At 50.9% G+C, this 12033-nt stretch overlaps 1 protein-coding gene across 1 annotated transcript in view; it reads left to right on the top strand.

Annotated features, from left to right (window-relative positions):
• Window positions 1-4542: 4542 nt before the first annotated feature.
• The window catches only part of LOC113214560 (protein groucho), a gene marked incomplete at its 5' end in the record, with an annotated part of 23323 nt that continues 15832 nt past the window's right edge, over window positions 4543-12033 (top strand). The window contains 5 exon segments of the mRNA XM_052268874.1: window positions 4543-4590; window positions 6698-6748; window positions 8797-8894; window positions 9138-9201; window positions 10084-10128. Coding sequence (XP_052124834.1) covers window positions 4543-4590; window positions 6698-6748; window positions 8797-8894; window positions 9138-9201; window positions 10084-10128 — 306 coding nt within the window.

Below are 12033 nucleotides of genomic sequence, written 5' to 3'. Positions count from 1 at the left end.
TGGGGTCCCCGGCCCGCCCGGCCCGTGTAATGGACGGTGGGCGTGGCGTGGCGCAGCATGGCGTGGCTTGGCGTGGCGCGCCGCCGTGGTAATTTGCCGGTCGCGTCCGCTGCCTCCCGGTGCCGGTCTGGCGCGATTGATCACTCTCTCTAGACCCGTGTCCGTCCCGCCTCCGCTCGGCTGGGCCGTCCGGCGCCCCCGGGGCCTCCGGGTCCGGGCGTCTGACACGCTGCTATGCTGCGCCGACACGCCGGCCGGCGCCACCGGTGTTACCACCGTCTCCCGTCCGCCGAACCCGTAACGGGGCTTTTGGTGTTTGGCACTGGCGTCAGGAGGCTCCTTCTTGTTGAGATGACTGCGAGGAACCGCCTCAACCAACTTGCAATAAGCACACGCACACTTTTGGAAACTTCTAAAGTTCTAGGGTACCTCGCCCACTTTCGATGACATTTCGACAAATTTGAAGCTTGTTGGATTTTAAGATCGTTTTGTTTCGACACACCTTTGAATGTGGCTATATCTGTACCCGAAGGTTAAAGTTTGCCCTTTTTTAATAAAGATTGCCTCGATTGCCGTTCCAGTTTTGATAAGCCGGTTTACGAACGATTGCGATGTAGAGGGGGGCTATTATCTGACCGTGGGTGCCCGGCAGCATGGCACCAGGGTCGTTATCCGGATCAGAGTTGGCGGATCCGTGTGTCTCTGTAGGTCTGTGGCCCTGCCGCGGTATCTTGTGGTCGCCGACCGCGGTCTGCGGTTGGAGTGCATCTGAACGACAGGGCCGCCACCTCAACGAGGAGGGGATGCCAAGAGCCAGAGCTTCGTCACAGCACCCGAAGGCTAACGCACCTGAAGCAATCAGGGTGGCCACTCTCCGGGAACGTCCCGGAAACTGGGAACATGATGCTCTGAATTTTTCGACGTCGGAATATCGAAGGATAACGTTTCTTCGTTGTCATCAAAAATTGATTAACTTCAGCTGAACTTCTAGAAGTATTATTAGGACTAGTTTACAACTATTTCGCTTTGAAATAGCAAATTGCTTTATTTTTGACTACGGAGAAGTGTTCTGATTATACCGTTGCTCCGCACCGAGCAAGAGTTGGGAAATCAGAAAATATGTTTAACAGTGTCTTAACTGCATATGGGACATTGAGTTCTGCGGTTCTTTGTGAGGACCATCTTCGTTCGCCACCCACAACTGTAGAACGGTTCAGTAAATATATTTCAAGTGGTGCCGAAAAGCCTTAAACTTGTTTTGCGATCTAGGCAAATTAAATTTTGATTTTTGGTAAAAAAAAATTCGCTCAGGAATCCGAAAGGCTACTGGGAAGTGGCCACCCTGCTTCCAATGCACTTCATCGTGAGGGTCTTGATTGTCCTTCCCCGTACTGACCATGATATTACACTCAACACCGTGCTCTGTGTCGTCAAGACCTCTCTCAGAAAGTTTGACACTGTTCTCGCCTAGGATAACTCGCATCTCGAGTGCCTCTCGAAATTATCGCCCGTGGGGAGGGGAAGGGGGGCGGGTGGTGCAAGTGGGGATGTCACGAAGGTAGGGAAGTAGAGACAGGTGCACGGACGATAGGGGCAGCAAACGAGATAATCGGACAGAGAATCATTCATAGAATCACTCCACTTGCCCACTCGTCCGCAATGACTCGATTGCTGTCGAAGCGTTGGCGACAGATCCTGTTTGTTTGCACAGTGCACCAAAAATATTTCTTTTTATGCCACGTTGGAGAACCCACTATTAAACATCGCCTCCTCGTCAGTCGGACCTACAAACGCGCCTGCTGTGCACGTTGTCGCTTGCCTCACACTCCTGTGCAACCGTAGAGTAATTGTTTCCTCCTTACAAAAATATTGACGTAAATTACAACAATTGGGCAAGCTTTTTGGGGAGGGGGAAATGTTCTTTAGTTTATTGATTTCCACAAAAACCGGCGAAGAGTTCTGTTGATTTTTTTCACAACGAATTCTTATTCGTGAAGGTCTGTTTTTTTTTTTTTTTTTTTTTTTTTTTTTTTTAACCTAGAAAAACGTGTGAACGTCATTTGCGATTACGGAAACACTGCCTCAAACTTTCCGCAGCAGTTAGATTTGCAGACGGAAGTCTGACAGTTTTAACAAACTTCCACAACAATGTAGGTCTGGGCGATTGCCTCATGTATAGCGATAACGATATTGGTCCGTCGGTCGCAGCTGGATTGCGTGAGGCGATGAGTCGCTGAAAGGTCCGGGCTTGTTTGAAAAGACTTAGGTGGACTTAGCTATCAGCTTGCGCATACAGAGCGGGCCGGCCCGCGCAGCAACACGCGCCAAACTTGTCCGTCGCGCTACTGCACGGCGCAGGGGCCCGGCCGGGCATGCCAACCAGTAAGAAAACGTCGACCGAGTTTTTCTGTACTCTGTTGAAAATTTGTTGGGATTGCGCCATGATTCACTTTCATCGCGTCCTGGAAATGTCCAGAGTTCTTGTGATATTCTTTGAATTGAATATAAGCAGCCCGTTAAAAGGGCCCTGTTTTGGTTCGTCCACAGAATATCTAGCAGCTTACAGTATTTCGAACATCTATACAGTTGGCTGCTCATTCACCTAATAGTCTAATCACGTAATTTTGACATGGTCGACCCAGGCCTGGCTGAATAACCCTAACCCATGCGGTAAAAGAAAGGGTGATTATTTTGAAGAGGAAATTAACTTTAAAGAACTTCTTTCGTCACCCGAAAAAGTACCCTAAACTGTTTTGTCTTAGAGGCAATCGAACGTGTCACATGCACCGTCTGCACTGTCATGCCAGTTGTCTGGTTTGGCTCTGCTCCTACAATAATGTGCCTGTAAGAAGACTCTACTTACCAGCTTGCTTGCTTAGGTGCTTGCTTTCACGCTGATGGAGCAGCATGCTAAGCACACTGTTTGATTAGGGTGTGTTTGCTCAGGGGCACAGGGCACACTGCAAACCTTTGGGTGAGGTGTCGTGCTCGAAATGGCTGAGACAATTTTGCCTCGTTCTATAAGCCTCGCCCTATTTGAGTCATAAGCACGAAATTCTCGTGTCACTCTGAGGGAAGTAGATTTTCCTGACCTCGCACATTATCAGTGAGGAACCTTACTTTGGGTGAGAACCGTAAATTATCACTGAAAACCTTTGAGTGAGGTTCGTGCTCGCAATGAGTGAGACAATTTTGCCTCGCTCAGTTAGAGCGATGACTATAAGGCTCACCCTATTTGAGTCATATGCACCGAATTCTCACTCTGGAAGAGTAAGATTTCCCTGACCTCGCCCAATTGCAGCGAGGAACCTCACTCTCATTGGGTGAGGACCGCAAATTATGACTCAAATTGAGTGAGAGTCAGATACCTCGCTCTCAGGAGAGTAAGTTTTTTTTTGTGTCACGTGTCACTGATCTCACTCTCCTGAGAGTAAGATATCTCACTCTGGTATTTTCAGTGATGACTCAAATTGAGTGAGGAAAATCATCTTGGCCTCAGGAGAGTCACTGATATGGCTCTCCTGAGAGCAAGAATTCTGACTAACATTTTCCGTGCACTGCTGATCAGCATAATTTTCAGAATACTTGAAAGTTTTTAACTCGGTAGCTGTGCATCTGTAGCACCTGTAAGAGTGGTGCGAGTCAACTGGGGAAAAAAGGTTGGACTCGAAGGCATCACAAATTACCACCCCTTGCAAAGGCTTTAAAACTGCCCACAGGTGTTAAAATGTAATGCCTTTGGACACTTTTGTGCCTCTCCAAAGGCATTACAATTTAACACTAGAGAGGCATTAAGTCCTACCTTAGTTTTTCAGTGTATTTAACTTGCGGTGTTAGTATTTCAGAATGAGAGTGAAGGTGGCGTCTGACACGTACGTCAAATCAAGCGCGACACTCCTTCCACCCACGTATTAAAGTGGGGATATAGATAAAGCACGAGCACTGCAGAGAGAGCCGAAAATACTGTTTTCATAGAACATTAATAACAACCGCCGCTGATGAGCCAGTTTTGAAGAAAAGGAAAATGACCCTGGTTATTCTCGTTTTTAGCAAAACTACATTAAAATATTAGGCTTGGGCATGCAAACACAAATTCAGGAAAATCAGACAAACTTCTTGGTAATGTAAAGTTTGTTATTTTTGGATGTTATATAGCCCCTCTATGATTTTGTATTTGCAGGGCAAGACAATCCGACAATCCCCATGCTTTGTTGTAAAGGCTAAGTTTTACCTTCCTAAATGTACTTCGTCCTCTCATAAATTTTTTGGGCAAATTCTTGTATTTGTACGTTGCTTACTATCATTTTAAACTGGAAATTGTGTGGAATTTTCTACGACTGATTTTTAATATTCGGCATTGTCCTTATGTAAATTGCCCAAGCTTTTTGCGCAACATGACCACCGAGATTTTTATGGATTTTAGGCCACTTCTTCCAGCTGATGATGGTGGCTCTCATGCATAATTCGAAATCTATTGATGTTGAAGTGTAAAATTTAAATTATGCGCGTCGAAGTAACAATTTGTTTTTCTTATCTTTCCAGAGTATATCACCTCGGAGTGTGTCTGGCTCAAGAGAAATATCACCTTATGTAAGTATGGCATAATCTTTCAACATCATAACTGCAAGTGCTTGAAGATCAAACTTCTAGTCGACTGCGAACTAGCGAATTTCGAACAGACTTCAGCAGTCGGCTAATTTTTGTCCTTCGGTAATTCACATTGAAACTTGCTCTTGTCTGGTTGGTTTTCGTGACAAGCAACAATGCTAAACTCACGGCTTTAGCAAATAACGTCGTTAAATGGAATAAAACAACCAATCTTGTGGTGTTTTTACGTCAGTAAATTCCTAGCTGAAAACATAAGCATGTCATCGAGATGAGATACCGTCGAAAGCAACTGTGCCCGCCCGCCGCCGCCCGCGCAACCGCGCCGTGCATTACCCATGAAGAGGGCTTTCGAACTACTTGGCATTAAGTCGCAATAATCTAAAGCCCCTCCATGGATGGGTTTTCGTTTCTTTTATTTTTTTGTGACGTCTTGCGATTTGTGCTCGGAAGTGGTTAGTTACGTGCTCTAGACAGCCACCAGTGGGTGGGGTGGGGGGGTGTGCCCACATGGGCAGGCGGGGGGACGGGCAAACACCGGGGCCGATCGTATCTCGCATGTTTCCATCGCCCTGTTCGATCGCCTCGTTTTGTACAGTCGCCGGCGCGGCCACGCCGATTATCTGGGCCTTGATGGAATTTATGGCACGAGTCCGCCGCGGGGGCGGGGCGGGGCGCGGCGGGGCGCCCGACCATGTCTGCGGTCTTTCCACACGCAGGCCCACGGTAGTGTCGAGTCGGGCGGGGCGGGCAGCGCGCCTCCGTGTTGTTCATCCGGCGTCATCTATATGACAAGTTTCCGGGAGAGTTTTTTTCAGGCACGCGATGCGCTTACACAATGTGATGGTGCGCTCAGTGAGGTCTATTTTCTTTATGAGTTTGTGTAATGGGTTTCGACTTTGGCGGCCTCGCGAGTCTCGCGCACATGCACGCTGCCGAACGGGAGGAGGAGGAGGAGGGCTGAGCAAAGTGAGCATAGCGAGGGAGGGAAGACAGATTGGTTACGCTTCGCCGCTCACCTTACCGCTTCCCCTGGGATTAAATAAATAAAAAGCACGCCGCGGCCTCTTTTTTTACTTGTCATTTTCTTCCAAAACGGTGTAGTTTCCTCGGACTGTGGGCTCCGCCGCCACGCCCGCTCGGGATTGCATGGGTGTCGAGCAGCTAACTACCGCGTTTCCGCCGCGCCGCGCCCCGCCACTAGAAGCGGTAGCCCCCCCCCCCCCCCTTTTCCTCCCCCTTATAATGTCGGGCGTGCCGCTAGTGGCGGGGCGGGGCCGGCGAGGGGAAAGGGGTGGCGTGCTAATCGGCCTCATGGAGTGCCGTGGGGCAGGGGCAACCAGGCGCGCCTCAGCTGGTCTCTCTCTCTCTCCTCTTTCTCCCTCTCTCACTCTCACTCCCTATCTTTGGACAACGTTTAGTTGCCCTTTTGCGAGGAATATTTGTTCAGTGTTCAGGTATCTCCACCCGTTAAGGGCCAGAGGTCGGCATCCGCTCCTGAACGAGTCCCACTCTGAGCGCGCGCCGTGCGCAGTAGGTGTGCGAGAGAGACAGAGCGAGAAACCCGAGGTAGCGATGGCGATGTGCCGAACCTCGCCGACTGCAGCCGAGCGAACGGGACCCGTTTGAGTGGCCGAGCCCCGCCTGCCGGTCACCTGAGGTCGTGGCATGGCGTGGCGCTGGACCGACTTTGCCTACGCGCCACGCCACGCCACGCCTGGCCAGCAGACGGGACCCGTTGACACGAGCGAGTCTCGGCGAGCGGGAGTGAGCGAGCCGGACCGAGAGCGGACGGGACGGGACGAGACGGGTGACAGAGCCGTGCGGGACGGAACGGGCTGGGTTTGGGAGCCGATGCCGACCTCTGTTAAGGGCTATGCTTACACCTCCTCCAAATTGATTATTACCAATATCTAACATGCACTAGCTAGTGCTGCAAAGGGTATTGGAAAATATAATTGCTTACGGGGAAAAGTTCGCAAGGCATTTCGGAAGCGGGTTATGAAGACACGCCATCCGTTCCGTTCGCTCTGTGCAGCGTTTACTTTCGTGAAGTACTGCCTTACTGAGGTCTTGTTTTCTCTTGTTTCAGGTATTAAATGATGCTGCCGTCCAACCATCAATACCTATATCTAGAACAAATGTAAGTTTGCACTGACTTGCTTGCTGTTGATCCTGCCAAGTGCGCCCAAGTATTCAGTATTTACTGCTGCGTACTTGCGCTCAAGTTTGCAGTAAATAGCGAGACCGTACTCGGTTTTCTCGATTAGCCTGATCAGTGGGGGGCGCCTAACGACCCTAAGATAGGCCACCCTCCCAGAACAACTGCACATCATTGCCTATCTACCAGGCGCTTTCTCCTCCTTTGGAACAACCTCTGCAATGCTCAAACCTTCTCTCTGATCTTAATATTCAAAACACTATATTTATGGCCGCCCCTGCCTGATCCTTTCTTCCTCTCCGTCTTCCGTCACTGTAACAATATCTTCGTAAATTTAAAACATATTTTGTATTTACGATTTATAGATATGGTGTAAGTTTACGACATCTAATTGTTGCTCGTCAGTGAATTGCAAATCGATGCATAGTGCTTGTATTTCTACAATTTGAAGTTGTAAATTTACCCACTGTGTCTCCGCCTCCTTTTCCGTCTCCTCTCGCTCGCTCACCGCGACGACGTGGCGTGTTAAGGTTATAGTAGAGGGGCTGTAGCAGGTGGGACGTAGCCGCTGACTGTGGTGCCGGCGGCGTGGTGCGGTTGTGGTCTGGCCCCTTGCGGTCACGACCCCTCCCTCTCGCTACCTTGGCCTTTTCCCTCCCCCCACGCCCGCCCGCCCGCTTCGCTCTTTCCGCCGGAAAGTCCGCGCATCAAACACTTTCGGACGCCGTGCTGGGTGCGGAAACACCGCCGCTGCTTCGTAACTGAACCTTCCCCCCCGCTCTCCTGTCCGAGCCGCGTTCCCCCTGATTGGCCGCGGCAGGTCGCGCGTGCTCACGTCTCGGGCTCTTCTTATTTATCCGACATTTTCATTACATTTCAGCCGCCGCGCCTCGTCCAATTTAGCGGAATGAAGCCGGCCTGCGCGGCGCGCGCGCGCGCTAAATCAGCCGCCGTGAAAGTTTTTGCAGCGCGCCGCGGTGGCGCGCGGGAGCACAAGCCGTGCTAAATCACGTCTGGCATGTTTTGCCGTATTAGTTGGTAATAGGCTTGGCAGCCGCTTCTCGGTCTACCCCCCCCCCCCTTCCCCCCTTTTCCCTCCTCCTCCCTTGTGGAATGAGCCCGCATGCCGTTGCGGTGCCGTGTTTTGCGGTGCCGAGTCGAGGCGTTCATATCGGCGTGCATCACGCATTTATTACACTTTGGATGAAAGTCCGCACCGGCCGCAGCCGCAGTCACGCCCTCGCCGCACATGATGGTCCGTTCCGCTGTTTCATCGTGCGCAGCGTTGTCCCGTGCGCCTCCCGCCCGTGCAGCGCGGTATGGCCCCTCTTTAGGAGCGCCTGAGTAGCTCCGGGTAGGCACTCCCGCAGCGCGGCTCCACGCGGCGGGTGGCCCTCCAGGCCGGGCGCCCTGAGTCCTTCCTAGGAAGCCGTAGGCCAACCCCAAAGTTTTCTATTCATCTCTCTCGCCCTCCCTCTGTCCCCTTTTCTCATATTATGTCTTCAACATTTCCGAGAGAAGATGCCGGTAGTCGTTCCGCTCCTTCCCGTCCCGGCCGCGGCCCGACCCCGGGCGATAAACCCTCCTCTTCTGACCCGTCGCCGTCGTCGTCGTGTGTCTGATAGAGCCTCGTGCAGCCCCGCATGGCGTGCCTAACCCGCGCGGAGCCGCTTATTATTATTTTATTTTCGTGCCCGCCGAGTGTAACCGCACGCCTGTCATCCGGTTCGCCTGACGACGCGGCGATGTCTGTCTCTCTCCCCCACCCCACTTCCGGCGCGCCAGGTGTGAACGCGCACGCGATAGCGCTCGTCATTAACGACGACCCGACGCGCATCGCGCGGGGGAGGGAACTGCTCAACTCAACTCCCCCTTTCCCTCTCTCTATTGCTCTCTCTTTTTCTGTCTCTCTTGCTCTCTCTTTTTCTTTCTCTCTTGCTCTCTCTTTTTCTTTCTCTCTTGCTCTCTTCTTCTCTCTCTATTGCACCCCCTCTCTGCTGCCGCTGTTAACGGAGTGTCGCGTGTTGCAGGGTCCCCCACAGCCGGGCCAGCAGTTTAAGTTCACGGTCGGCGAGTCGTGTGACCGGATCAAGGAGGAGTTTCAGTTTTTACAAGCACAGTACCACAAGTAAGTGTTGTAGTTATTTTTGGGGGGCTGCCTTGCGCGCCTCCGTGGGTGAAATGAAATGAAAAATGAACTATGTCTTTAATCGTGTTCTGCTTATTTTTTGCCGTTTACTGATGTGCTCTGGATTTTTTTCTTTTGTGAAATTTAACCTACATTTAAATTTATTATTATTATTCCGAAATTTCATGTCTAAAAAATTATAACGCTAGTAGTCAGCTGATGTCTTACCCTACTGTTCTGCAGCCTCAAGCTCGAGTGCGAGAAACTGGCCAGTGAAAAGATAGAGATTCAGAGGCACTATGTGATGGTAAGAGCCTAATGTTTGAACGCTTTTATTAACACCTTTTTTATTTTCTTCCCCTTCTCCCTCCCTGCACCTTCCCCGCACAGTTTGAAAATGGAGATAGAAAAAATAGCCCAAGAGAAAACGGAAATGCAGAGGCATTATGTAATGGTGAGTGACCCTTATTGTTTTGCTTTCATATCTTGTCGGTGGCTAGCCCGTGGCTTGCCGCCGCAGTTGGTCTGGTGGTGGTTAAGGGTCATGGAATTGCGTGGGTCGCCTCCTCATTCCGCCACGGTTGTGGTTTCGCGATAAAGACTCAACCGACGGGGAAATAGCGCCTCAGAGTGTCTAAAATTATATTTGTCGCTGGGACTTGTGTATTCATTTTGGTAGTTGTCGCTTCGTCACGGGAAGGGAGATAGTCTGAGCAACTATTTGCCTCTGGAACAATGTGGTAAAGCTGTGCAAACACGACTATCTCGCGTTGCCTCACTCTGTAAAATTAATTTTACTATGTAACAACATTTAAAACTACATTCTAAACACAGTAGTAAAAGTGTAAATTTTAAATTTTATTGTGAATTGTAAGATTTCTTGACTGGCATTTCAATTTTTAATTGTAATGCAGAAGTACAACCATTTTTTACAATTTGCTGTATTGTTTTTTCACAGTGTTCCTTTGCTTTTCCTCAAACAGCCGTTCACCCTTTGCCATACCCATAGCTCTGTGTGCGCTTACCTTTTTTATCTGTTCTATTTTTTGAAGTAACCGTAATCAAAGTAAACAGGCTTGTCATAGGCAAGCCATAAACGGAGAAATTTCTTCGTTCGTTTGCAAGTCTTGATCCTCGCCGTTTCTTCATTTCGTTTGTATAACCTGTGTATTCTTTTTCTTGTTTTCAGTATTACGAGATGTCATACGGCCTCAACGTAGAAATGCATAAACAGGTGTGTACAAATAGTGTTTGTTTATATTTTCAAAGTCAAAACCGAATTAGATCTCCTATGTCGAATCCGCGGAAATGTGTTCGAAACCTGTCAAATGGGGTTAGTTCAGTTGATTGTCGCCGGCCACCAACCCCAACCCTCTCCTCCTGCTCGTCTCGCCATTCTCTCGGCGCGGCCAATTACGATCGGGGGGGTCTTGCGTAAAGAGCTCGCCGCCGGCTCGCCTTCTGACGCGGGGCGGAGCGGGGCAGCATCCACCCTCGAGCCTCCCCGCCCGCTCGGTAATTGTTATCAAATGTTCCGTAACGTTCAACCCCTCTTCCTCCTCGCGCGGCGCCCACCCTTCCCCCAGACCCTCTCAAAGTGGTTCATCGCATAATCGATTGGGACGCCGCCGGGCGTGGCGTGGCGGAGCGTGGCGGAGCGTGGCGGAGCGTGGCGGGGGCCGGCCGGCCTTGTCAACGGATCCGGGGAATCAAACTTGCTCTGTCAAGTTTAGTATTGCGCGACACGTGTGTGCTCGACAAATGATCGCTCAAAGAAAAACAGAACACGTTTGGGGGAAAATGGTTTCTTTTAATAGACTTTTCACATTCGTAATTTGTTTCGCACCAGATTAAATATGTGCGACGGATTGTTTACACCAGAACAACCCCGTCCGAACTGTTGGCGATGTAGCCGTGCGGCCGCCCGTTTTCCTCTTTGGCGTTTGAATGGAATGCGATCCATTCGCGTTTTCCTCGGAAACATGTGTATTCGCCTCTGGTTCGCACACACAGCGGGCAGAGGGGGCGTCGTCGTTGGGATGGGGTGGGAGGGGAGAGGGAAAAGTGTTTTCTGAACGTTGGCGCTCGTGGGGCTGCGCCTGCGGAGGGGATTAGGCGGCGCCGGGCGCAAACAGGATTACCCAGTTTTAATAAGGTGATGGTAAAAAGGCTGGCGCGCGGAGTGTGGGGGGAAATTGCCGCGCGGCGCCTATCAATAAAATGTTTTTCCGCGTTACATTTTACTCGGTTGCGTTCTTTGCTCGGCCAGCCCCGCCAGCCGTACGCAGTTACCAACTGTGAAATGACTAAACGCCAAAAGATTCAAGTTCACCATTTATATAAAGCACTCCTTCCTTTCTTCAATACCAATTGTGTTTGTTACATATTTTTTTGTTCTCTCTCTATGCTAAAACTGTTCTTGTTCGCGCTGTTCGCGATTGTGTCCCCCCCCCTTTTTTTGCGCCCGATCATATTGGCTGTAATCCCCACAGGCCCACACTCCCCTTCCCGTCTCGGTCCGCTCGTGTAGTGAATTAAATAATAAAAAAATAAAAAGCGTCGTGTATCGCGCATTGCGGTGGCCCTCTCCCTCCACTCCCCTTCCTCCCGGCGCCGCCGCGCCACAGGCACGCTTGTCTGCCCGCTGTCATACCAGCAATTGATTATTTGGCTCGCGTGCGGACGCCTGCGTGGTGTTGTAGGCAGTCGCGTGAGTGTGTGTGTGTGTGTGTGTGTGTGTGAGGGAGAGAGTAGAGGGGAGGAGGAGGGGAGCCAGAGAGAGAGAGAGAGAGAGCGATATATATAGAGAGAGAGCTGGATGGATGTGTGTGCGCGGGTGTGGGTGAGCACGCGCTGAAGCGCAGCGGCCGCACGCACCTCATTTGTGTTGCGCGACCCATTTGCTTTTCAAATGCAGGCGGCTGCCAAGAGGCATGAGAGAGTGTCCCTCTGTGATCCCTGCCCTGCCCTGCCCTGCCTTTGGCCCCTCTGGCCCTCCGCCTCGCCTCCCATGACACGTCCTCCCGCCCGCGCTCTCTGCGGCCTTGCGGCCGGCCCTTTGGTCTCGCGTCCCCTGCGTTTGATCTCTCTCTCTCTCTCTCTCTCTCTCTCTCTCTCTCTCTCTCTCTCTCTCTCTCTC

Source organism: Frankliniella occidentalis, unplaced genomic scaffold (assembly GCF_000697945.3).
Source record: "Frankliniella occidentalis isolate FOCC.00 unplaced genomic scaffold, Focc_3.1 Scaffold78, whole genome shotgun sequence".
Classification (NCBI taxonomy): Eukaryota; Metazoa; Arthropoda; class Insecta; order Thysanoptera; family Thripidae; genus Frankliniella; species Frankliniella occidentalis.
This window is presented reverse-complemented; position numbering and strand designations above follow the sequence as displayed.